The sequence below is a fragment of the Equus przewalskii genome, chromosome 18 (genome assembly GCF_037783145.1).
Source record: "Equus przewalskii isolate Varuska chromosome 18, EquPr2, whole genome shotgun sequence".
NCBI classification, from domain to species: domain Eukaryota; kingdom Metazoa; phylum Chordata; class Mammalia; order Perissodactyla; family Equidae; genus Equus; species Equus przewalskii.
In genome coordinates this window covers 35,720,405-35,743,043 of record NC_091848.1, presented here as the reverse complement: position 1 = coordinate 35,743,043, position 22,639 = coordinate 35,720,405, and the positions used below count along the sequence as shown (strand labels likewise).

At 39.6% G+C, this 22,639-nt stretch overlaps 3 protein-coding genes across 9 annotated transcripts in view; 1 reads left to right on the top strand and 2 right to left on the bottom strand.

The window, feature by feature from the left end:
• LMLN (leishmanolysin like peptidase) overlaps positions 1-5,596 on the bottom strand; it is a 75,433-nt gene extending 69,837 nt beyond the window's left edge. Inside the window, exon 1 of one of the 2 annotated variants that reach the window (XM_008518376.2) lies at positions 5,508-5,596. In XM_008518376.2, the coding sequence (XP_008516598.1) occupies positions 5,508-5,537 (30 nt within the window). In that variant the 5' untranslated portion in view covers positions 5,538-5,596. Of the gene's footprint in view, positions 1-5,168; positions 5,426-5,507 lie in introns of those variants that run through there. The other variant, XM_008518375.2, reaches the window with a different exon arrangement.
• A 4,576-nt stretch (positions 5,597-10,172) lies between these two features.
• RPL35A (ribosomal protein L35a) lies at positions 10,173-13,771 on the bottom strand. Of its 2 annotated transcripts, none has more exons than XM_008518373.2 (5): positions 13,680-13,771; positions 12,894-12,938; positions 12,525-12,677; positions 11,098-11,242; positions 10,173-10,234 (listed from the first exon to the last, which is right to left on the bottom strand). In XM_008518373.2, exons 2-5 carry the CDS (start codon positions 12,902-12,904, stop codon positions 10,211-10,213), a joined length of 333 nt encoding a protein of 110 aa, XP_008516595.1. In that variant the 5' UTR covers positions 12,905-12,938; positions 13,680-13,771; the 3' UTR covers positions 10,173-10,210. The 2 variants fall into 2 exon arrangements, with proteins under 2 accessions (XP_008516595.1, XP_008516596.1); XM_008518374.2 differs by having other exon boundaries at positions 13,439-13,720.
• A 115-nt stretch (positions 13,772-13,886) lies between these two features.
• Positions 13,887-22,639, top strand: part of IQCG (IQ motif containing G) — a 42,900-nt gene continuing 34,147 nt past the window's right edge. For 2 of the 5 annotated variants that reach the window (XM_070583632.1, XM_070583631.1), the window contains exons 1-3: positions 13,976-14,116; positions 17,863-17,933; positions 19,135-19,402. In XM_070583632.1, coding sequence (XP_070439733.1) covers positions 17,896-17,933; positions 19,135-19,402 — 306 coding nt within the window. In that variant the 5' untranslated portion in view covers positions 13,976-14,116; positions 17,863-17,895. Of the gene's footprint in view, positions 14,117-17,862; positions 17,934-19,134; positions 19,403-22,639 lie in introns of all 5 variants that reach the window. The other 3 variants (XM_070583628.1, XM_070583629.1, XM_070583630.1) reach the window with 3 other exon arrangements.

Below are 22,639 nucleotides of genomic sequence, written 5' to 3'. Positions count from 1 at the left end.
AAAATGAAATTCTTTGAAAGAATAACTTACCAAAACACAACCAAGAAAAAATGATGTGAGTAGCCCAATATCTATTTTAAAAATGAGTTCTATTATCTGTTAAAAATAGATAGTTCTAGTATCTATTAAAAAAATAGTTTACAACTCTCCAATAAAGAAATTTCCAGGCTCAGATGGCTTCACTCATGAATTCTACTAACCAGGAAGAAACAACACTGATTGTATGCAAACTCTTCCTGGAAAAAAATAGGAAGGAATATTTCTTAACTCATTCTATGAGGCCAACATTACCCTAATGCCAAACCCAACAAACTTACTGAATTAAAAAAAAAACACAGAGACCCATATCCCTTATGAATATATATGCAAAATCATCAACAAAATATTAGCAAATAAAATCCAGCAAAATGGAAAAAGGGTAATACATCATGACCAAGTGGAGCTTTTATCTCAGGAATGCAAGGCTAGTTCATCATTCAAAAAAGATCAAACAATATAATTCACAATATCAACACAGTAAAGAAGAAAAGCTAGATGATTATATCAATTGATGCAGAAAAGACATTTAATAAAATTGAGCATCCAATCATAATAAAAACTATCAGTAAGCTAGGAATAGAAGGTAATTTTCTTAACCTCATAAAGCACATCTAGAAAAAGTCTACAAGCAATATTCTTACTAGTGGAACACTGCTTTCTCCTAAGATCAGGAGCAATGCAAGGATGTCTACTCTCAGCATTCTTTTTCTTTTTTTTTAAGGAAGATTAGCTCTGAGCTAACATCTGCCACCAATCCTCCTCTTTTTGCTGAGGATGGTTGGCCCTGAGCTAACATCCGTGACCATCTTCCTCTACTTTATATGTGGGATGCCTGCCACAGCATGGCTTGACAAGTCATGTCCACACCCAGGATCCGAAGTGGCGAACCCCAGGCTCCCGAAGCAGAACATGTGCACTTAACCGCTGCGCTACCAGGCTGGCCCCTCAGCACTCTTATTCCACATCATATTAGAGGTTTTAGTCAGTATGATAAGGCAATATTAACATTAAATATTTTTAATAGGCAAAAGATATATATTGTAATCCCTAAAGCAAACATACATGTACATCTCCCCCGACCCACAGATAGGTTAAATGTGAAAGGATGAAAAGAGATATATCAAGTAAGCTCTAATCATAAGCAAGCTAAAATGGCTATATTAATGTCCGACAAAACAGACTTCAAGACAGGGAGTATCACCCGAAATAAAGAGTAACATTTTATGATAAAGTGTTAATACATCAGAAAGATATAAGTATAAATGTGAATGCACCTAACAACAGATTCAAAACCCATGAAGCAAAAACTGACAGAACTAAAGGAAGAAAGACAAATTTACAATCTTAAGAGATTTTTAAGATTCTGACGACTAGACAAAAACGTGTAAGAATATAGAAAATCTAAAGTACACTATCAATCACCTCACCTTATTGACTCGTATAGAAACCTACACTCAATAACTATAGAATATATATATTTTTACAAGTACACATGAAAAGTTAAACAGAATAGAGCATATGTTGAGGTATAAATAAAACAATCTCAAATTTCAAAGGACTGAAATCTTACAGAAAATACTCTGTAAATTAGAAATCAATAACAATAACATCTAGAAAAGGATCAAATATTTAGAAATTACATTTTAAATATTTTTAATAATTCATGGACCAAAGAAAAAATTACCAGGGAAAATAAATACACTTTGAACTAAATGATAATTAAAATACAATGTATCAAAATCTGTGCTGTTGAGCTAAAGTCGTACTTAGAAATTTATATCTTTGAATGTTTATATAAGAAAGGAAAAAAGGCTCAAAAACAATGATCTATGCTTCCACCTGACAATACGAGCAAAGTAAATCCACAATAAGTAGAAAGAGGAAATAACAAAGAATAGAAAACAATGAAATAAAAAACAATCATTTAAGAGAATTACCAACAGTAATTTTTTAAATAACCAACCAAGCAAACAGTTGGTTATTTAAAGTGATTAATAAAATTAATAACCCCCTAGCAAGAACAGACTAGCATAAAACAGAATAAACACAAATTATTACATTAGAAATGAAAGAATAGATATAACTACAGATTCTACAGACTTCAAAAGGATAAATTATGAACTTTATGCCAAGAGATTGAACAGTTCAGATGAAATAAAGTCCTTGAAAAACAAAAGTTACCAAGACTGACACAAGATCAAATAGAAAATATGAATAGACTCGTATCAGAGAAATTGCATTTATCTCCCTACATAGTCGTTGCTAGGGGCCAGAAATGAAAACAGGGATTGACTACAAATGGACACAAAGGATCCGGGGTAATGGAAATGTTCTAAAACTGGATTGTGGTGAAGGTTGCACAACTCTGTAAATTTATTAAAAATCATTGAATTGGACACTTCAGTGGGTGAATTTCATGGTATACAAATTATAGTTCAATAAAGGTATTAAAAAAATCTCTACAGAGAAAAATCCAGGCCCAGATGGTTTCAATTATGAATTATACCAAACATTTAAGGGAGAAATGATTTCAATTTTATACAAATTTTTAGAAATACAAGAGGATGGAACACTTCTCAACTCATTATATGAGGCCAGTCAGTATAATTCTGATAACAAAAGCTAACAAAAACTTCACTAAAAAAGGAAATTATAACCAATATCACTCATAAACATAGATGCAAAAATCCTTCACAATTTATTAGCAAACTGAATTCAGAGGTATATAATAAGGATAATACATCACGACCAAGTAGGCTTTATCCCCAAAATGCAAGGTTGACTTACTCTGGGAAAATTCAATGTAATCTACCATATAACAGTGTATACTATATAGTTCCTTTTATATAAACTACGTTCTAGAACAGGCAAAACTAATCTAATGTAAAAAAAAAAAAAAATCAGAACAACAGTTGCCTGGGGTGGATGGAAGGGACTGACTGGCAAAGTATAGAAGAGAATTTTCTAGAGACATGGAAATGTTCTGTATTGTGATAGGGTTGTGGGTTTTATATGATGTACATGACTGCATTTGTTGCATTTCAATACACGTAAATTTTACCAAAAAAACTTTTAAAAGTAACAATAACAAGTAGGAGGATGGGGAATGGGTGGAAATATATTTGAAACAAGAATGACAGAATATTATTGTTAAGTGTTGAAGCCGGGTGATGGGTCCATGGGAATTCATTATACTATTGTGGTTTTGGATTTGTTTTAATTTACATAATAAAAAGTAAAAACAAATCAAAGCTTAGAGCTTTTAGCTTAAAACAAGTTAAAAGAGTCAAAATGTTTTGTACTGCCCCATCACCACCAAAAAAAAAAGTTACTGTAATTTCCCGAAGCATTTAACAGAGGTGCAGTCACTAATATGAGTACAATGAATATTTTTTGCCTTTACTTTGTATGCAGGTTAAAGCAAAGAAAATGGTTAGGAGGACTTGCTATTACATCCTCCACGAGGAACTAGGAAAATTTATTAGGGATGAGAACTCTCAAGAACTTAATAGCTTGCTTTTAATATCTGAAGCATTATTACTACGGAGTTCGTTCAGCCAAGAGGCATAAATAGGAATAGTGGGTGGAAGTTTCAGGAAGACTTTTCAGCTCTATAAAAAGAAGAACTTTAACAATGGCGATCTCAAAAAGTAAAGGGGCTGCCTCTAGAGATAATTTCCCCATCCGTGGAGATATTCAAATATAATTTGGAGATTTGTACACTGGCAATCAACACTAGAAGAAAACAGCTATTAAAGTTCTTCTAGCACAGAGATTTTGCAGTTCTTTGCACTACTTTCTTATTTTAACCTAAAATCAAATGTATAAGGCTTTGTGGGGATGTGTTTTAAAAAGAATTCATCATGGCGGGGGGGGATTGGAAATATGTTGTTTAAGGGTACTACCAACTTGCAACCAGTAGATAAGTATGTCCTGGAGACTAATGCACAGTATAGTGATTACAGGCAACAATATTGTATTATAAATTTAGAAGTTGCTAAGAGATTATAAAAACAAAATAATTCAGCCAAAATGCAATGTCATGATAAAAGCTGTAATACAGCTACAAACCCCAAACAGTATTTTGGCACATATGGTTATGAACAGTATGCATAGAATTTTTTGGAAATTACCACAAAAAATGAGATTTCTGGGCTGAAATGAAAATTTCTAAGTTAATCTTTCTTGATAAAGTAATAAGACAAATTATAAAACCAATCATAACATGCAGCCCTGCCCCAGGTACTGGTCTCCTTTCCTCAAAGAATAGTGATTATTGTGGGCCCTCCTCTGAGCTAAGTACGACGGAGGAATCCAAGTATAACACACAAATCTTATCCCAGGGAACATTACAATTTAACTACAAAGGCAAGACATGCCTGAAAAATAAGCCATCACCACATATCAGTACTTGGTTGAATGCCAGAAGAGAGTACAGATAGAACTACTAAGAAATGCAAAGAGCATTTTGCTGGGGTGGTTTCAGCAGGCTGTCTTAAGGTTAGGGAACTTAAAGTGAGACAAAGAATTTAGACAGGGAGAAAAACTAAATTTAGTGTGGGAAGGGAGCAGGCACTTCCAGGGCAGGAGAACAGGGTAAAGCAAGCACCGTGATAAACTAACTTGAAAATAAACCTGTATTTTATCTCCAGAGAACCCCCAATATCCCTCCAACGCCCTTGTCTGGCTCTTCCGTCAGTTCCTTCCCAAACCTTTAGATCAGTGGTTGCCAAAGTGTGGTCCTTGGACAAGCAGCATCACCAACTGTCTGGGAACTTGGGGAATTATCCCAGACCTAGAGTTAGAAAGTGGGGAAGTGGGGCAGCAGTCTGTGTTTTAACAAGTCCTTCAGGTGATTCTGATGCACACTCAAGTTTGAAAACCACTACTCTAGAACTACGGGCACAACCCCCCGCACAAGAAAGTGATGTTCTGAGTGCCTAACTCAGACACTTTGCTGAGTGCAGAAAGGGAGTTGAAAGCGGCTCTCAAACCTCTAAGAGTTCAGTCTCTGGACCAATTTCGCTTTCTCTTCCAGTACACCTTGTTCCAATCACTACCCTCTAGGCCACCGCCTCCCGTATTACTTTACCCTCTTAGGGCCCGCTCCCGTCCCTCCGTCGCCCTACCTCAGTGTCAGAGGGGACGTGGTGCTGGCAGGGAGGGGAACTGCCCAAGGAGACAGGAATAGATGTGGCGCTTGCCCAGAGCCCGCCCAACAGGAGTAAGACGCCTCGGACCCACAAAGAACCTCTCCAGCGCCCGCAGTCAGGGCCCGGGCCTGAACCCGAGAAGCCCGTTCCTTCACCCCACTCGGCCGCCATCTTTGGGCCGAGCGTCGTTACCATGGAGTACGCGACGCCTCCGCGCTCGGCGCCAGCCCCGCCCCTCGCCGCTCGGGGCGGGTGGAGGGACCAGCCGGCGGAAAGATGCTTTTCGATTGGCTAGCGTCACCATAAGAAGCTCACCGCGGAAGATGAGAGCTGCATCACGTCCATCGTGTCTCATTGCGCGAAGCCGGCCAATAAATGCGGTTTAGTGGCCCACGTGAGCTCGGCTGTGGGAAGATTAGTGGATGTTGACGGCAATGGGTTAGTGGTATGTGGGTCGTGTCTTTACTGAGGCAGTTTTTCAGTCTAATTGTTTTTCATGGAAAAGATATGCACCCACTAGATGCCAGGTGGCTTAGACAAGACATATAAACTGCTGAACCTTTTATGGTGTAGCTTTCTGTATAAAATGCGAATGGAATATAATTTCCATTTTTACTCTAGCCTGACTCACCAATTTTAGGCCCATTTTTTTCTTAACTAAAGTCATTTCCCATAAAATCAATGATGTGTCCTTTACTATCCAACCCCATCCCTTAACTTCTGTAAAAGCCGACTTGCAACTGCATTAACCTAGAAAGAGATTGGGTGGACCCTTGCAATTAAGGAAACTACCTCCAAAACTGAGCTGTGAAGAACTATAAAAAATTGAAAACTGGGACAAATCTCCTTGTGGCACATGAAACAAAGAATTAAAACTAGGAACTGAAAGCACAGAGCTGGAATAGTCATTCAGCATGAATTCAATATTGTAAATTGCTATACTAGAAACTATAGGGGCAGGAAAGTATAGAAAATCCCCAAGAATTTACATTCATTGGTGAAGATCATGTACTCAAATAATAAAAGGGTGGGCATTTTACAAGTGAGTAGACTCATTAGATAACGTGTCTATCATCCCACAATTAGTGGAAGTTGGGATTCCAAACCAAATTTATCACTTTCAGAACATGTGCTCTTTCCACTACACGACCACAAAGAAATTGTGAATTTAAAACAAAGAAAAGCACCAGTTACCTTCAAGTTCCTAGGTCTAACAATACTGTCATCGCGGAGAGAGGCTGTTTGAATGGTCTGCTAGCCATTCAAGCACATTTGTGAAACATGAGACTCCTTCAATTGTAACTTTGGCTTGAGGACTACCTTTGCACTGACCAAACCTCATTAAGGGAGCAGAAGAGCATAAGGAACCCTCTCCTCTACAAGTGCTGCATGACATCAGTGGAAAAGAGGATGAATTTGCCAGTAAGGGTTGTTTGCCACTGCACTTAAGTTATCCTAAGGATGCTGTCTTGTCTTCCCTGCTTTGTCCAAATGCCTACCACTTCTTCATCCACTCCCATTGTTCTCCTACCATCATCTATCCCACCCAGAATACCACACATTCACCGAACTCCTACAAAAGTGACAGGCCTTGGGGATTCTTTCCTCTCCTCTATATGCCTAATCCAGACTTGAATACCCATTTGCCTTTCTGGACATGTTCACAGCTGAGCATCCTCCAGCTTCCTCAAACTCATCACTTTTCCTGCCACAAAACCATCTCCTGGTTCCCCAACGTTCTAAATGCACTATTACCCAGCAACCAAAGCTAGGAACATGTTACCCTTGAAGACTCCTCTCCACAATTAATTGGCTTTAAAATTCTGTTAATGTTTATGGAGTCTGCTCTATTTCAGTGCTCAAAAATCTTGAGTTTAAAACTGCAAAGCCCGGGGCCGCCCCGTGGCTGAGTGGTTAAGTTCGCATGCTCCGCTTTGGTGGCCCAGGGTTTCACGGGTTCAGATGCTGGGTGCCGACATGGCACCACTCATCAAGCCATGCTGAGGCAGCATCCCACATGCTACAACTAGAAGGACCCACAACTAAAAAAAAAAATATACCACTATGTACCAGGGGGCTTTGGGGAGAAAAAGGAAAAAAATAAAATCTAAAAAAAAAAAAGAAAAAAAAAACTGCAAAGCCTACCTGGCTTTCTCTTAAGTTTATGCCAAGTTGCTACTGAGATCTTTCTAAAATGAATTTGCTCATCCCTGTTAATCAAGTTCTTCAATGACACTTTATTACATACAAGAATAATGTCTAAAATCCTTAGTACAGTACACAAGACCTTGCAATAATCTGACATTTCTTAGTTTTCTGGACTTACTTTCCAATTGTTCCCCACAAGATTTCAGTCACAGTAAATAACCCAGTTGAATGGTTCCTCAAATGACTTCTTCTTTAAGAGTAGTGATACATCTGCCTAACTGGCACAGAAAAGCAGGTACTTTTGTTTACTTTGGCTCGTTTTTTTTTTTTTTAAGATTTTATTTTTCCTTTTTCTCCCCAAAGCCCCCCGGTACATAGTTGTGTATTTTTAGTTGTGAGTCCTTCTAGCTGTGGCATATGGGTCGCAGCCCCAGCATGGCCCAATGAGCAGTGCCATGTCCTTGCCCAGGATCGAACCAGCCAAGCCCTGGGCCGCCAAAGCGGAGCATGCGAACTTAACCACTCGGCCTCGGGCCCAGCCCCACTTTGGCTGTTTTTTGAAGGGGGATAAATCTCACTGTAGTAGGTCTGAGATTGGCACTTTCTGCCATTGACCCTAGATTTTACAAGTTCATTATCTTTCAGGTTCTAATAACCAAATTTCACCTTGTGGTGACCTGAACACAGAGCTAGAGAAGACAGCCTAATTGACCAATGGCCCCAAGCTGCTTCTCCTCACCCTCCACCTCGTTTGCCTTGAAGCCATACTTCCCAAGGGTTGCTGCCAGCAAAATGAAATTGGCAGTAGAAACACAAGCCCATTTCTGTGAAACATGGGACTCTTCCAACAGCAACTTTGGCTTGAGAACCACTGGACTTAGCAAACCTTAGAACTGCCACGTGCTATTAGTACGCAATCCTTTCCTACATCCTCTTCTTCTAGTCTTTCTCCCTCCCTCCCAATACATTTTTAGCATGCTGATTGTTTAGCACCTGCTTTTGAGAACCCAAATAAAAAACTGTAAAAGAGGTTTAGTTTGGCAAACTCCTTTTCCTGTTGACATTTTCCATAGAATGTCAAGATTTATTGGTTAATAAAAAAGACTAGCTGGGGCCAGCCCTGTGGCCGAGGTTAAGTTTGCAAGCTCTGCCTTGGTGGCCCAGGGTTTCGCTGGTTCGGATCCTGGCTGTGGACACGGCACCGCTCATCAAGCCACACTGGGGCGGCATCCCACATGCCACAATTGGAAGGACCCACAACTAAAAATACACAACTATGTACCGGGGGGCTTTGGGGAGGAAAAGGAAAAATAAAATCTTAAAAAAAAAAACAAAAAACAAAAAAAACTAGCTGCTACTGCATCAAACATCTACAACCACATACTGCAAACTGATACCTTGGTTCAAACTCTTATTTCAACATTCTGAGACTTAAAATATTCTGCAGCCTGGATTAGTTTCCTTTATATTATGCTAAAATATCTCAATCCTGCACTTCACTACATTAAAACAGGGAGCCAAGGAAAGCCATACCGTCCTAGCAATCTTGACCCCCACAGACATACTTTTTCTTAAGCATGTGGCATTATTTTGACATTTTCAACTTACACATTATTCCCAGTCAAGTGTTATATACCGGAATGCTTGTCCAGTCTCAAATCCCAAGGGTATCTTATCCCTGCTTTTCTGAATGAGCTGCCAAATACCACCAACATAATCTCCATTTAAATTTCTCCCAACTACAATTTTTAACAGGTTTTTTTTTTAATATTTGCACCTCAGCCAGCAACCGTTGCCAATCTTCCCCTTCCTTTTTTTCCATCTTCTTCTCCCCAACCCCCCGCCCCCAGTAGAGTTGTGTACTGTAGTTGAGTGTCTCTGGCTGTGGCAGGTGGCATGCCGCCCCAGCATGGCCCAATGAGCAGCACCATGTCTGAGCCCAGGATCCAAACCGACGAAACCCCAGGCCACCAAAGCCAAGCGCACGAACCCAACCCCTCAGCCATGGGCAGGCCCCCCCAACTCTGATTTTTAAGTCACAAGTTTCCCAACCAGTCTATATTGAATAAATGTATACTGTTAGGAGGTCCTTTAAGAAATTGTCAAGATAATTTTGTTTCTTTCACTGACTCCCAATCTAATGAGGGCAGTTACCAGTACATTTAATAAACCTCAGTAACAAAGTTGAAATATACTGTTATGAGGAGTTACAGATCCATTTTGATGTGGAAATCTGGAAGTTCTATGGTATGTATCTACACTGGCTAAAATTTCTGGCTTCGGTCCTTCCTGGAATATGCTGTTTCTCCATTTGTCCAAAAGCTTTTCAGAGGCTAGGTTCAAGTGCTCCATCACTACAGACCTTACAAGCTACTCCTTTCAAGTGTCCCCAGCCAGAGCTTACTTGTACCACTCCCACACCCTGTAAGGCCTTATATTAAAATACTTATATTCTGGGGCCAGCCCCATGGCCCAGTGGTTAAGTTCACACGCTCCTCTTTGGTGGCCTGGGGTTTCGCTGGTTCGGATCCCCGGCTCGGACATGGCACCGCTTATTGAGCCATGCTGAGGCAGCGTCCCACACAGCACACCCAGAGGCACTCACAACTAGAATATACAACTATATATTGGGGGGCTTTGGGGAGAAGGAAAAAAAAGAAAACTTATATTCTATCCTAAAACCCTCTTATTGCCTAAATGCCTGTAATAACCATTACAGGTAGCTCTCTGGGTTCCTTATACTCTGAAAATGCCTGATGACGACACATTTGAGCACAAAGCAGCTGAATTTATGGCACAGATTTTTAAGCCATTTAAGAAAAATACAAGAAAACAAATCCATACTTTTATTTATTTACTTTTCAATAAGTTTAAATCCTTGAAGGGTACAGCATCTGGGGGAGGAAAAAAGAACACAATGTCATCATGTTACATACAAATTTACAAATGTTATTAAGTACTACAATATGGATAAATCTCCTCCCACTGTCCCATTACTCATTTCTGAAAGGCATTCAATGGCAACTTTTACCCTGGTTGGGGGGGATTGAGTTTTTATAGCCTTCAGTTTCTGGGTGAACATGCTTTGATTAAGAACCAGTACTGGGAGCACTGAAAGTCCATTTAATTTTGTTTCTTCTAATAACAGAGTAAAAACTTGCTCTGATGAGAAATCTCAACTGCTCAGCAGGGTTCAAAAAGTACCCTGGGACCTCAAGAATATGGCCATGTCTACTCTAAATGAATCCTAACTAAAGAAAACAGGAGCTATTTTAGAAAATTACAGGATCTGGAGTCAAAGACTTAGGCCAAAGTCCTGGGACCTAGAAATAAGAGCATCAGGTTTCTTCCATAAAATAAAGCTAATAACACCTCTTCTAACAAGACTGTCATGATGAAGAGATGGGAAAATATTAAGAATTATACCAGGAAAAGGTGTGTTGAATTTTTACTTTCTAGAAATTACTTCAGTGCTCAATGAACATCTTTGCCAGAAAACTGTTCATTTAAATACGATTTCCCCCCCAGGTAGCTTTAACAAAATCTGAAATCCAGCCACAAGCCATTTGAATACTTTGCCTTCACTTTCCTTCTAATGCCAAGAATCTGATGTTCCATAATACATTGACATAGTAGCCAATAATTGTGCAACATTACTGGTGACATTTTATAATCACAATAGTTCTTAGAGTCAAAGCCCAAGCCTTGAGCCGAGTTTGACTCAACTGGGTGCCATATTGCTAATAACTGTACTTACCACACGGATTCTGTGTCCAATGGCCTTCGCAGGAAGGTTACTTCGGAATTTGGCACGAACCATGCCACTGTTTCCATGAGCACGAGTTACCTTTCCCCAGATTACTCTGGTTTTGTTAGGTTTGCCACCAGGAGTCACTGTGTTGCTGATTTTAAAGAGATTTAAAAAAAGCATGAGAACCCAGGCAACCAATATAGTGTGACACAATTTCAAGGTGACCGACCTCTAGACCAGTGGCTCTCAACTCAACTGTAGTTCACTACTTTGGGGGTTTGGGAGGGGACAGGACGGGGGCATCATTTAACAAATATTTGAGTACCTATACAAATGAAATTTTTTGTAATTGTGTAAACTACAGCCATTTACAAAGCATAAATCCCTTTCAGAGGATATTCAAGTAACAAGTAAAATATATATAATGTCAGATGGTAATAGCTACAATACTGGGGGGGAAAGGGAGACAAGAAATGTGAGGATATTTGTGTGTAGGGAAAGGAAGGAATTTGCTTGCAATTTTACTTTTTTTTTGAGAAAGATTAGCCCCGAGCTAACATCTGTGCCCATCTTCCTCCACTTTATATGTGAGATGGCTACCAGTGTGGTTTGACAAGTGGTACATAGGTCCGCACCTGGGATCCAAAGCGGCGAACCCCGGGCCACACAAGTGGACTGTGTGAACTTAACCCTTGTTTGGAATTTTAAATAGTCAGGGAAGGCCTCACTGAGAAGGTAACACTGGAACAAAGACTGGAAGATAAGCGAACAGCCTGTGTTAAATATCTGAGGAAGCTGTGGCCCTGGCTTGTGGAAAGGCAGAAGATACCAAAGGGGGAATGCTAGCTGGGTTAAGAGTAGAAACAGGGAGCCCTGAATGTACAGAGGCTTAGGAGCTCCTTAATGACTTCGGCTTTTACTAAACATGATGGGGACCAGTTGGGAGTTTGAGTAATGTACAGATTATATGACTTATAATTTGAAAGATCACTCTGCTTGCAGGAGGAAAGGGGGGGCAAAGATGAAAGCATGTCCCTAGAGATCTTAACTGGTTTGGGATGGGTTTAAGAACCCAGGATTAAGAAACAATCAATGCTCGAGAGACATAACATCTTGAAGCATGTATATAAAATATAATTTCGAGGAATCAGCAAAACGAGTTAGGGTACACAAAAAGTGCTCTGAAAAACCTTAAGATCATAATACAAGGCATTGGCTCCGTCCTTGAAACAAGTAACAGCTGTAATTTTTTTAAATGCAGAAGACACCTAAATCCAACACCACCCAGGGGAGTAACATCCTTCTATGACCTACCAAGACCCCAAGTAGAAGCTACAACAGTACCAATTAGTTTACCAACATCTTTTGTTTATTCTTCTTTGAATAGGAAAATGAGACAAAATTCAAAAAGCATGAGAAGACTATAAACTTACTTCTTTGCTTTGTACACATAAGCACATCGCTTGCCTAGATAGAACTCAGTTTCATCTCGAGCATAAACACCTTCAATTTTAAGAAGGGCCGTGTGCTCCCTCTGGTTCCGGAGACCCCGCTTATAGCCAGCAAAAATGGCCTTGGACCACAGCCTACGACACAAAACACACGTCAGCCATAAGCTCTTAAAAGATCTCGTTTAACTTCAACAAACCACCAGTGCGAACTGACTTGTAATGACACCTACCCAAAAGTCACCTACAGCAAACACCTTATTTTTTCCCCAACAGTTTTAAGCTTACATTTAGCTTCATGCCCCATAAACAAAAAAACTCCAAGTACAAAGCAATGGTATTTAAAACGCGTACCTTCCAGACATACTGGTCGTTTTAGAAGTCCTGTCTCCGGCAGGCCTTAAAACAAACAGAATCAGTTTAAAATCTTGCAAGGCCCGTTTCCCACCTAGTCCCCTCTCGTTTCTTAAACCTGTCACAGGCAAATTCCTTTTTGATCAGCATTTCACGTTAAGAGTGTGGGGAGACGTAATGATGCCACAACACCTACATGAAGCGCGGTCTGGCAAGACACCCCAACCTCAGAGAATGCCTGACACCTAGGCAAACTCCAAAATGATGACGAAAATAAGTGTCAAGACTCCAAAAGAAATTAACTCTTAGAAACTCCAAAAGGAAGCCCTAAGAAAACTCATGCCACGATCAACAGAAAGAAATGAAGACCAAGGAGTCAGAGAATCATGCAGAAACAAGACTTTTAAGCAGTGAATGGGGGGGAAAAAAGCTGAGGAAAGGGAAGAGTGTAGTGAGCCAGATTCGGAGTAAGAGCAAAGAGAAAAAGAACCCAGACTTTAGGAGGCACTGCCTCAAAAAAGGGACTGCAGACGGACAAAGTGCACCTATTCCACTCCGCTAGGGTCCAGGAAGCAACTCCGACCACGGGAGCACCCGTTCTCCGGGCGTCAGGGGACCAGCACCATCAGTCCCACATCTCCTCCATCCTGTCCTCTCTCTTGCTGGAATCCACAGAAATCATTGACTGGCAGGGCCTCCGAGCCGCACCAGGGCCTCGCGGACGCATACGATTGAGCCCATCCCAGTTATTTGCCCCCAAACTTCAGCAGCAGGAGCTTCCCTCACCTCCACAGCCTCCAAGATGGCGGAAAGAGAAAGTCGAGGCCCGGTCGTGTGGCCTTGTGGGATAAACATTGCTCCGCCCCCAGTTTAGGCGTCTTCCGCGACCGCCCAAAAAAAAAAAAATAGACCTCAGAAATCGTCATCTGACTGAAACAAGCCACATTTAAAAACACTCTTAAACTTCTTTCCCTAAGTCGTTTTATCTTTGTAAGCTGCAACATATATTACTTTGGAACAGAGGAAGGCAACGTGGTAGCCAGCTAAAGGGTAGGAAAAGGTCCTCCAGGCTGACCGTTGCCATAGAAACACCTTAGCGTGGTCCCTGGGTTGTCGGGCGCTGTAGCTGCAGAAAGGAAGCCCGAGGGCTTGCTGTCCCTCGGTGTCGAGTACCCCAGATTTGATTCGCCAACAAGGGGGTATCTTTCCCGCTTACCACACAGGTAAGAGGCGAACAGAGATTCTCGGAAGAGAAAGGCCGGGAGCACGAAAGCAGAAGGAGCTCTTCCTTCTTTTCTTTCTTTCTTTCTTTTTTTTTTTTTTTGTACTCCTTTCCTTCTTCTACTTTGTCTTTTTCAAGAAATGACTTAAGTTCTTACCTCCATCCTTCTTTTTGACCCCGACGGTGAAGAGGACTGCCCTGAAAAGACTTTACTGCCTTTTAAGAAGAACTCATTCTGCTGCCCCCACCAACTTGGGGGCGCCAAGCCCCGTGCCCACACATAGTAGGTCTTCAGTAAATACTTGTAGACTAGAATAAGATAGATTAGTGGACATCAGAGATTTACATTTCCTAATTATTGCACATTTATTTGGGTTCCCCTATGGGTTCATTCATTTTTTTCAACAAACAGTTTATTGAATGACTGCCACGTACCAAGCTTTGTTCTTAGCTCGAAGGATACTGCAGTAAACAAAACAACAGGAATCTCTCGCCTCATAGAGCTTACATCTTAGTACGGGGAGCAAGATAATAAGCAAGTAAATGGCACATTAGAAGGCGATGTGAGAAAAACTTTCTCAATGGAGAAAAATTCAGCAGGGAGGCTTCTGTAAAGGAGGCTTTTACTCTGAGACCGGGAGCCGTTTGAGGCTTCTGTACAGAGGAGTGACTCAGTCTGACTTCTGTTTTAACAGGGTCACTGTGTGGAGGGTGAAGGAAAGCAAGAGCACCAGCAGGAAGATCAATTAGAAGGCTGTTATAATGACCCTGATGAAAGATTATGGTGTGTAGACAGGGGTGATGAGTACCGAAATTCTGAATATATTTTCAATGTAATGCTGACAGGATTTGCTGATGGATAAGGAATGAGAGAGGGAAGAGAAAAGGATGACTCCAAAGTTTTATGAAATAGATGTACATAAATCATATTTAAAATCAGATCCTCTCTTAAATACATCAAGAAAGAGTTTATGTACCGTAGAGCCCACTCCCCTATCCAATGTTCTGTGTCCCAGAAATATACTAGAAATCCCATTAGTAGAGAATGTACTAGAAATCCCACTATTAAATGTGCTAGAAATCCAAATGTAAGTACTCTTGGGAAGAATAACACATTAAGTGTGAGTTTCATTCCTTTGTTCATTCGTTCATTCATTCTACAAATACTTATTTGAGCACAGTGCCTGAAATTTAGGATACAATAGTGAGCATCCTTGTCATGATTCCAGTTCTCAGGGAACTTAACAGTCTAGTGGGGGAAACTGACATAAACATGACAATTGTGAAGAAAGCTGTCTAAAAATAAGAGTGCAATCAGTGCTTGAACAGAGGAATCCTGATCCAACCTGATGAGTCGGTGGGAAAGTGTCACTTGCAGAAGTGTCATTTAAGGCATTTTCAAACTTCAGGTGTTGGCCCATTAGTAGATCATGATTATAATACTTTTTTAAGCAAAATATGATAGAATCAAAAATAGAATGTTTCGCACATTAAGGGTAAGTTGTTTTATGAAACTTGTTTCAGTTATTTGTATGTATGTATATTCATATATATGCAATATGTAAAAATGTATGTGTGTCATTGTATCAGTCAGTGTTGCCCTGGAAGGAAATGGTTGGCAGAGATGAATATTTAATAAAGGATCTGCTTACAAAGGTGTAGGCAGGAGTGAAACTATAAGAAATGATGCAGGGGCTGGCCCTGTGGCTGAGTAGTTAAGTTTGCATGCTCCACTTTGGTGACCCGGAGTTTGTGGATTTGGATCTCGATCATGGACCTACACACCACTCATCATGCCATGCTGTGGCGGCGTCCCACATTCTAGAAGAACTAGAATGACCTGCAACAAGGATATGCAGCTATGTCCTGGGGTTTTGGGGAGGAAAAAAAGTTAAAAAAAGAGGAAGATTGGCAACAGATATTAGCTCAGGGCCAATCTTCCTCACCAAAAAAAGCATACCTTTAAAATATCTTTTTAAAAAAAGAGGTGATGCAGTCTCCAGGGACATGAGGAAGAAGTAGTTACCTGATTCCCAAGAGAGAGCAAGATGGAGAGGCTTGCCTGACAGTAGCCTTGGCCTTTGATAGAGAAATATAGCCAACCACTGGTGACCTGGCACGGGTGGAGCTGGGAGAATAAATATCTGACCTCACTCTCCTACAGTTTGTACCTCTCTCTGGAATCTTCTGTTGATGCACTCCATATGGGTCAGCCTCTCAGGGCACAGAAAATGGTGGAGATTCGATCTAGAGGGGCAAATGGAAGATAGCTGCAAAATGCCACTGATTTCAGCTCATGCTTAATAGATCACTTGGACTTTATAAGGTGAAGAGGTGAGGGGAAGAGTGGTTCACATTGAAGGACTAGCATCAGCAAAGACCCTGAGTTGGAAGGGAGCGTGATTCCATAGAAGAACTGAAAGAAGCCCACTGAGGCTGGAGCCATGAGAGCAAGAAAAGGGCAGTACCAGATGGATCTGGAGAGGAACGGAGGGGGCCAGATCATGCAGGCTTTATGGGCCAAGTTAAGAGTTTTAGTTTTTGTCCTAAGGCAATGGGAAACCATTGAAGGCTTCTAGGAGAGATATGATCAGATTTTCAATTTTAAAAGATCAATCTTTCATTTTAAAAAGATCACTTCCACTTCGGAGGCCAATGGAGTAGTTCAAGGAAGAAACAACAGTTAGGTCCAGGATGGTGTCAGGGGATATGGAAACAGAAGGTAAAATCCACAGGACTTGGTGATGGTTTGGAGTGGGGGGATGCTGACTCAAGATGAAGGAGGAAGCAGGAATGACTCCTGGGTTTCTAGCATTCAGGAATAAGGAGCCGGAACAGCATGAAAGCACTGGGTACTGCATAAGCATACCCCCTACCTTACCTCTGGGAAGCACATTTACCTATGCCCCAAGCCTAAAAAATGGAGAAATAAACAACACAATGAGAACAAAATCTTCTTAACACCACACTACTTCCTCCTAAGACTGCTGTTGCACCAGAAAATTTGGCTAGTTTTGAGTGTTTTTTTTTTCAGTTAACATAAAGATTCTGTTTTATATGTTTGAATTTTTGCATATGAGATTTTTGTTGCATGAGATATGCTTGTACCACCCTTCTCAGGATCACTTTATTGTGGATAAAATCACACTAGAAACTTTCCATTCACTATGTATTCAGTATAGAGCAAAATTCTCCATAGGGTGTTTCTCATTGTAAAGCTCATTTAAGCCGAAAGGACTTTGGTTTACGAGGAGGGGTAACATCTTGATAGCAATTTTCAGCTGATTTTCAGGATAAATACAGTTTTTCTAAGTGTGATCTCAAGTAGTCTTCTAAGTCCAGGTGCAATAAATTTTGTTGTTTGGTAGATGTGGGGAATGGAGTGATCTGATTAAATATTTTAGTAATCAGAATAGTGGAAAAGTACATCTCTTATATAGAGATTGCTAATTAAAAATCAGAATACAATTTAAAAAATATGAAAACCATGTTGAATAATAATCTACCTTAAGAAGAGACTCAAAGGATGCATTTATCTGCCAGTAATTAAGCTGACTACTTGATAGACCTGTACCACGTGATGTCAGTGGTTCTTCCCTCTCTGGGACTGCTCTAATAAACACAAAGAAGGGATAAGCCACAGCTCTTGTAATTCTTTAATTTTCTCTTAATGAAAGGGCATAGAAATAACGTAAATGTCATTCAACACTCCCTTAAACTAATCTCAATGTTTTCTTCCCATTTTAGGTAACTGCATTTTTGTGAAATTATAATTGTACCATGGATGTTAACAAAACTAGCTCAAGAAGAATGGAACAGTATGTTCAAAATTTCCAATTTATTTTGTGTGTGTGCGTATATATATATATATTTAAATTATATCTTATGTTAAATTTCTGTGTATTATGTATCTATTGCTGTGTAACAGATTACCCCAAAGCTTGGTGACTTAAAATATAAAATTTTGAGGCCGGCCCCGGCCCGGTGGCGCAGTGGTTAAGTGCACACGTTCCACTTCAGCGGCCCAGGGTTTGCCGGCTCAGATCCCGGGTGCGGACATGGCACCGCTTGACAAGCCATGCTGTGGTAGGCGTCCCACATATAAAGGAGAGGAAGATGGGCACGGATGTTAGCTCAGGGCCAGTCTTCCTCAGTGAAAAGAGGAGGATTGGCAGCAGTTAGTTCAGGGCTAATCTTCCTCAAAAAAATAAATAAATAAAATTTTATGATTTCATACAATTTCTGTGGGTCAGGAATTTGAGAACAGCTTAGCTGGATGGTTCTGACTTGGGGTTTCTCATAAGGTTCAAGTTGGCCAGGGCTACAGTCATCTGAAGACTTGGCTCGGGCTGGAGGATCCACTTCTAAGATGGCTCATTTACTGAGCTGGCAGGTTGATGTTGACTGTTGGCAAGAGGCCTTAATTCCTCACCTTCATGAACTTCTCCCCAGGCTGCTTAAGTGTCCTCATGATCAGGCAGCTGGCTTCCCACAGAGTGAGAGAGAGGAGAGAGCAGGGAGAAGCTTCAATGTCTTCTATCACCTAGCTTTGGAACCCACAATATCCTTTTGGTTACATAGGTTAAGTAGTCCTATTCACTTTGGGGGAGACTGCAAAAGGGTATGACTACAAGAAGGTGAGAATCCTATGGACCACTTTGGAGACTGGCTACCACATTCTGTTTTTCACTAATCATCAGATACTTTTGGTTCTCATCTAAAGATGTTGCTAGAAAAAAAGTTAGTTTTGGCTCAATTCAAATTGGTTAAGCATAGCCAAATAGCATGGACTACATATTTTTATTAAACAGTAAGTTGCTTGACTTTGGTTGATCAAAATGTTGCTAGGAGGTATTTAACAGAATCACATACAAACTCTGACTTTTCTTCTTTATCTTGATTATATCATGTGACAATATGGATTTCCCAGGAGCCAATCTACGTGACGCCTGTGCTTTTGAGTTTAAGTAATTTTTAAACATTTGGTGGCTGATTTATTTTTCTTTCTTCTTTCTTTAGAGACAGACTGGAATCCTCAAATCTTCCTCCAAAAGTTTGGCATTCTGAGGTGACAATGTCAGTGACAGGTGAAGCACCTAGGGCTGTGGAAGAAGAAAAAGAAACAGGCAAAGGAACCGATGTAGAAGTCATCCCGGAAATCACAGAGCCACTCTTCATTCTAGATGTGCTGAGAATCTCTGCAGTTCTGGAGGATACCATAGACCAGCTTTCTATTCTGAACTATATCATGCCAGTTCAGTATGAAAGAGAAATAAGCAGCGACACGGTATATAGACTCACCATTATTTAATTTTTGCTTTTTCTTTTTCCATCATTTACAGTACTTATGCCATTAAATTTAACGTGAGAAGTAGCATCTTTGTCTCAGATAAAGGACTATAATAATTACCTGAGCTATGTACTCAGTTGATGGACTGACATAGACACAGCTCAAGGTACATTACCAGTCAGAATATCCTTTTCTTCCATTAAATTGGCATTACTCAAAAAGGTCTAACATGCCACAACTAGAAGCACCTGCAACTAAGATATACAACTATGTACCAGGGGGGATTTGGGGAGATAAAGCAGAAAAAAAAAAAGATTGGCAACAGTTGTTAGCTCAGGTGCCAATCTTTAAGGGAAAAAAAAAAGGAAAAAAAGGCCTATAGTTAAGTCAGTATAAATATAGGATATATACGGAGATCAGGCAAATTGCAGAGTTGTCCCATCTATCTTATATTTCTCAGCTGCTAAAAGGTAACTGAACACTAGGTGCAGGAGATTCAGCTGGACCCTCTGGACACTGCCTTAATCTAAAATGACTTTGTTGTCATTGCTGAATATGTTGCAACCTGCCTTTCTGAATATCCAGCCACATCATTGTGTTAGCCATTACATTTTTAGTGATATTATGGGCTCCTCCTTAAAGCACTATGGAGTTACAAAAAACTCAACTTGGTAGTAAGCAAAATCTTTATAAGTTCTTAAGCTCTTGTAAATTTTAATAACTTAGGTTGTAGATATAAAATAGAAACTATTTTTTAAATTGCAGTAACATTGGTTTATAACATTATATAGATTTCAGGTGTACATCATTATATATTTCGATTTCTGTGTAGATTACATCAAGTTCACCACACAGAAACAATTTATAAATAGAAGTACATGTTCATTAAGTTTAGCAAAATTACATTGTATAATTTGTACAGAATATATTCTTATTTTTGATTCTATGACAAATGAAAATTGCTACATAAATGAGAGGGTAAATTGCTTCCCGTGTCTTTTTTTTTTCCTTCTTCCTCTCCCCAAAGGGCCCCAGTACATAGTTGTATAAGTGCCTCTGGTTGTGCTATGTGGGACACCACTTCAGCATGGCCTGATGAGTGGTGCCATGTCCGTGCCCAGGATCTGAACCAGTGAAACCCTGGGCTGCTGAAGCGGAGCGCGCAAACTCAACCACTCAGCCATGGGGCCAGCCCCTGCTTCCCATGTCTAACAGAAAAGAAGTCCATATATATTGTGACTAGATATTAAATTTCCCTTTAATTACCCCTTGCAATTTTTAAATTATTATTATTTATATCTATCTATCTATCTATCTATCTATATATATATAGTCTGCATTTGTAAAACTTTTGTTGAAGTTTAAAAGTTTATACAAGATTTTAATGGAACACTGGATTTGGAGTCAGAAGACCTTTGTGGTTTAGTTGTGTGCAATAAGCAATTCATTTCACTTTCTTGGTCTTAGTTTTCTCATTTGTAAAATGTGATGAAGTTTTAACTCCATATGATCCATATGGTTCCTTCCAATGATAGCATTCTTTGAGTTCTGGGATAGTTTTAAAACGATATTAATGGGTATTATGGGAATTTTATAACAAATTAACTTCCTTATCAATTTATGAAAGGCAAAGAGATTGAAACCCCAAGAACTAAGCCTTTCAATGCATTTAAAATAAGAGTCTGATTCATAAAATAAGCTAGTTAATAAATAGTACAGAAGAAACTAGTGTTTCCTTCCTATTTATTGTCTCCTTCAATAAGAATCAAAAATGAAAAGAGAAGATATTCAGTTAACACAATGAAGTCTTATCATGATACTTATCAATACTTGCTGTCAGGCTTAAAAAAGGGCAATTTGCCATCATAGAAAGTCAAGAGAGAAGAATCTCAAATTAAAAAAGCATTCAGCAGTGATCACCACTCCAGTAAATAAAAGAATGAAACTTTTGCACTGTTTTATTCTGGTTTATGATAATGATGTTCATTCACAAAATTTTGTGATTTAACAGAGGCCTTGCTTTTGATTTTATAGTAATATAAATAACAAAGGCTTGCACTCTTATCTTCATTCATAGCAGCTTAAAAGCCCCTTTCTCAATATGTTAGTTCCATAGCTTTTAAAAATTGTAAATCTCTTAATTTTCTGCTTTTTACATCATAATACTATAGTTGTTCCAACTCATGAATTTTACAATGCCATCGCCCTAAAGGGCATAGGATATATATTTTAAAATCTTAATATGTATGTGAATGTCTTCTTTCTCCAAAACCTTTACATTGTTTAGCCTTATAACAACCTTAGGATGAAAGGTTAGCATTACCCCTCTTTTATAGCCATTTTTATAGCTAAAGATATCTCCAAGTGGATTTTCGTTTATCAGAATCACGGAATGGAATGATGAAAAATGTTCTAATATACCACATTCTATCAGAAGTGGGAGTAATTAGACCACAATTTGGCAAGAGCTCCCCCCCCAGGGAATACTGTTTTTCTTATCTTTTCCCTTAGGGTCTAATGCCTTACCTTGTACATAGCATGTGCTATATAAAAATCTGTTAAGGGACTAAAACATTTAGCTGGTTTCTTTAAGTTCTCTTCTTTAAAAATTCATATTTATTTGCAGTAATCAGTATATCGGGCTGCTTGACATGTTTGCTTCCTTTTCGAGATGCTCAAGCTGAAAGGTAGAGGAAAAATGGTTAGGGAAACCAGAAAAATGGAGCTTCCTAGGCCTTACATTTTCGCCTTCCCTCCCTAGACAAAATCCAAAATAACAACCATCCATATACTTAAGGTTTTCCTTATGTCCAAATAAGTTTCAATTCAATTGTTGAAATTCTATGGCTTCTGTTCTCTTTGTAATCAGTCATATCAATTTTAATTTAAAGCAGTATTTTACAATTTAATTCTTAAGGCAGTATTTTGTTTTACTTTCCTGCATATGTTTTCCTCCGATCTGAATTTTTGCTTATTGTTGATACAAAGAAAAATGGTGTTGAGTCTGTATTTGGTATGCTTTCAAGGATAGTTTTTTGGTTTTTTTTTAAGATCATCTTTATTTTTTTTTCTGCTTTTTCTCCCCAAATCCCCCAGTACCTAGTTGTATATTTTAGTTGTGAGTCCTTCTAGTTGTGGCATGTGGGATGCTGCCTCAGCATGGCCTGAGGCGCAGTGCCATGTCCACCCCTGGGATTCAAACCAGCAAAACCCTGGGCTGCTGAAACGGAGTGT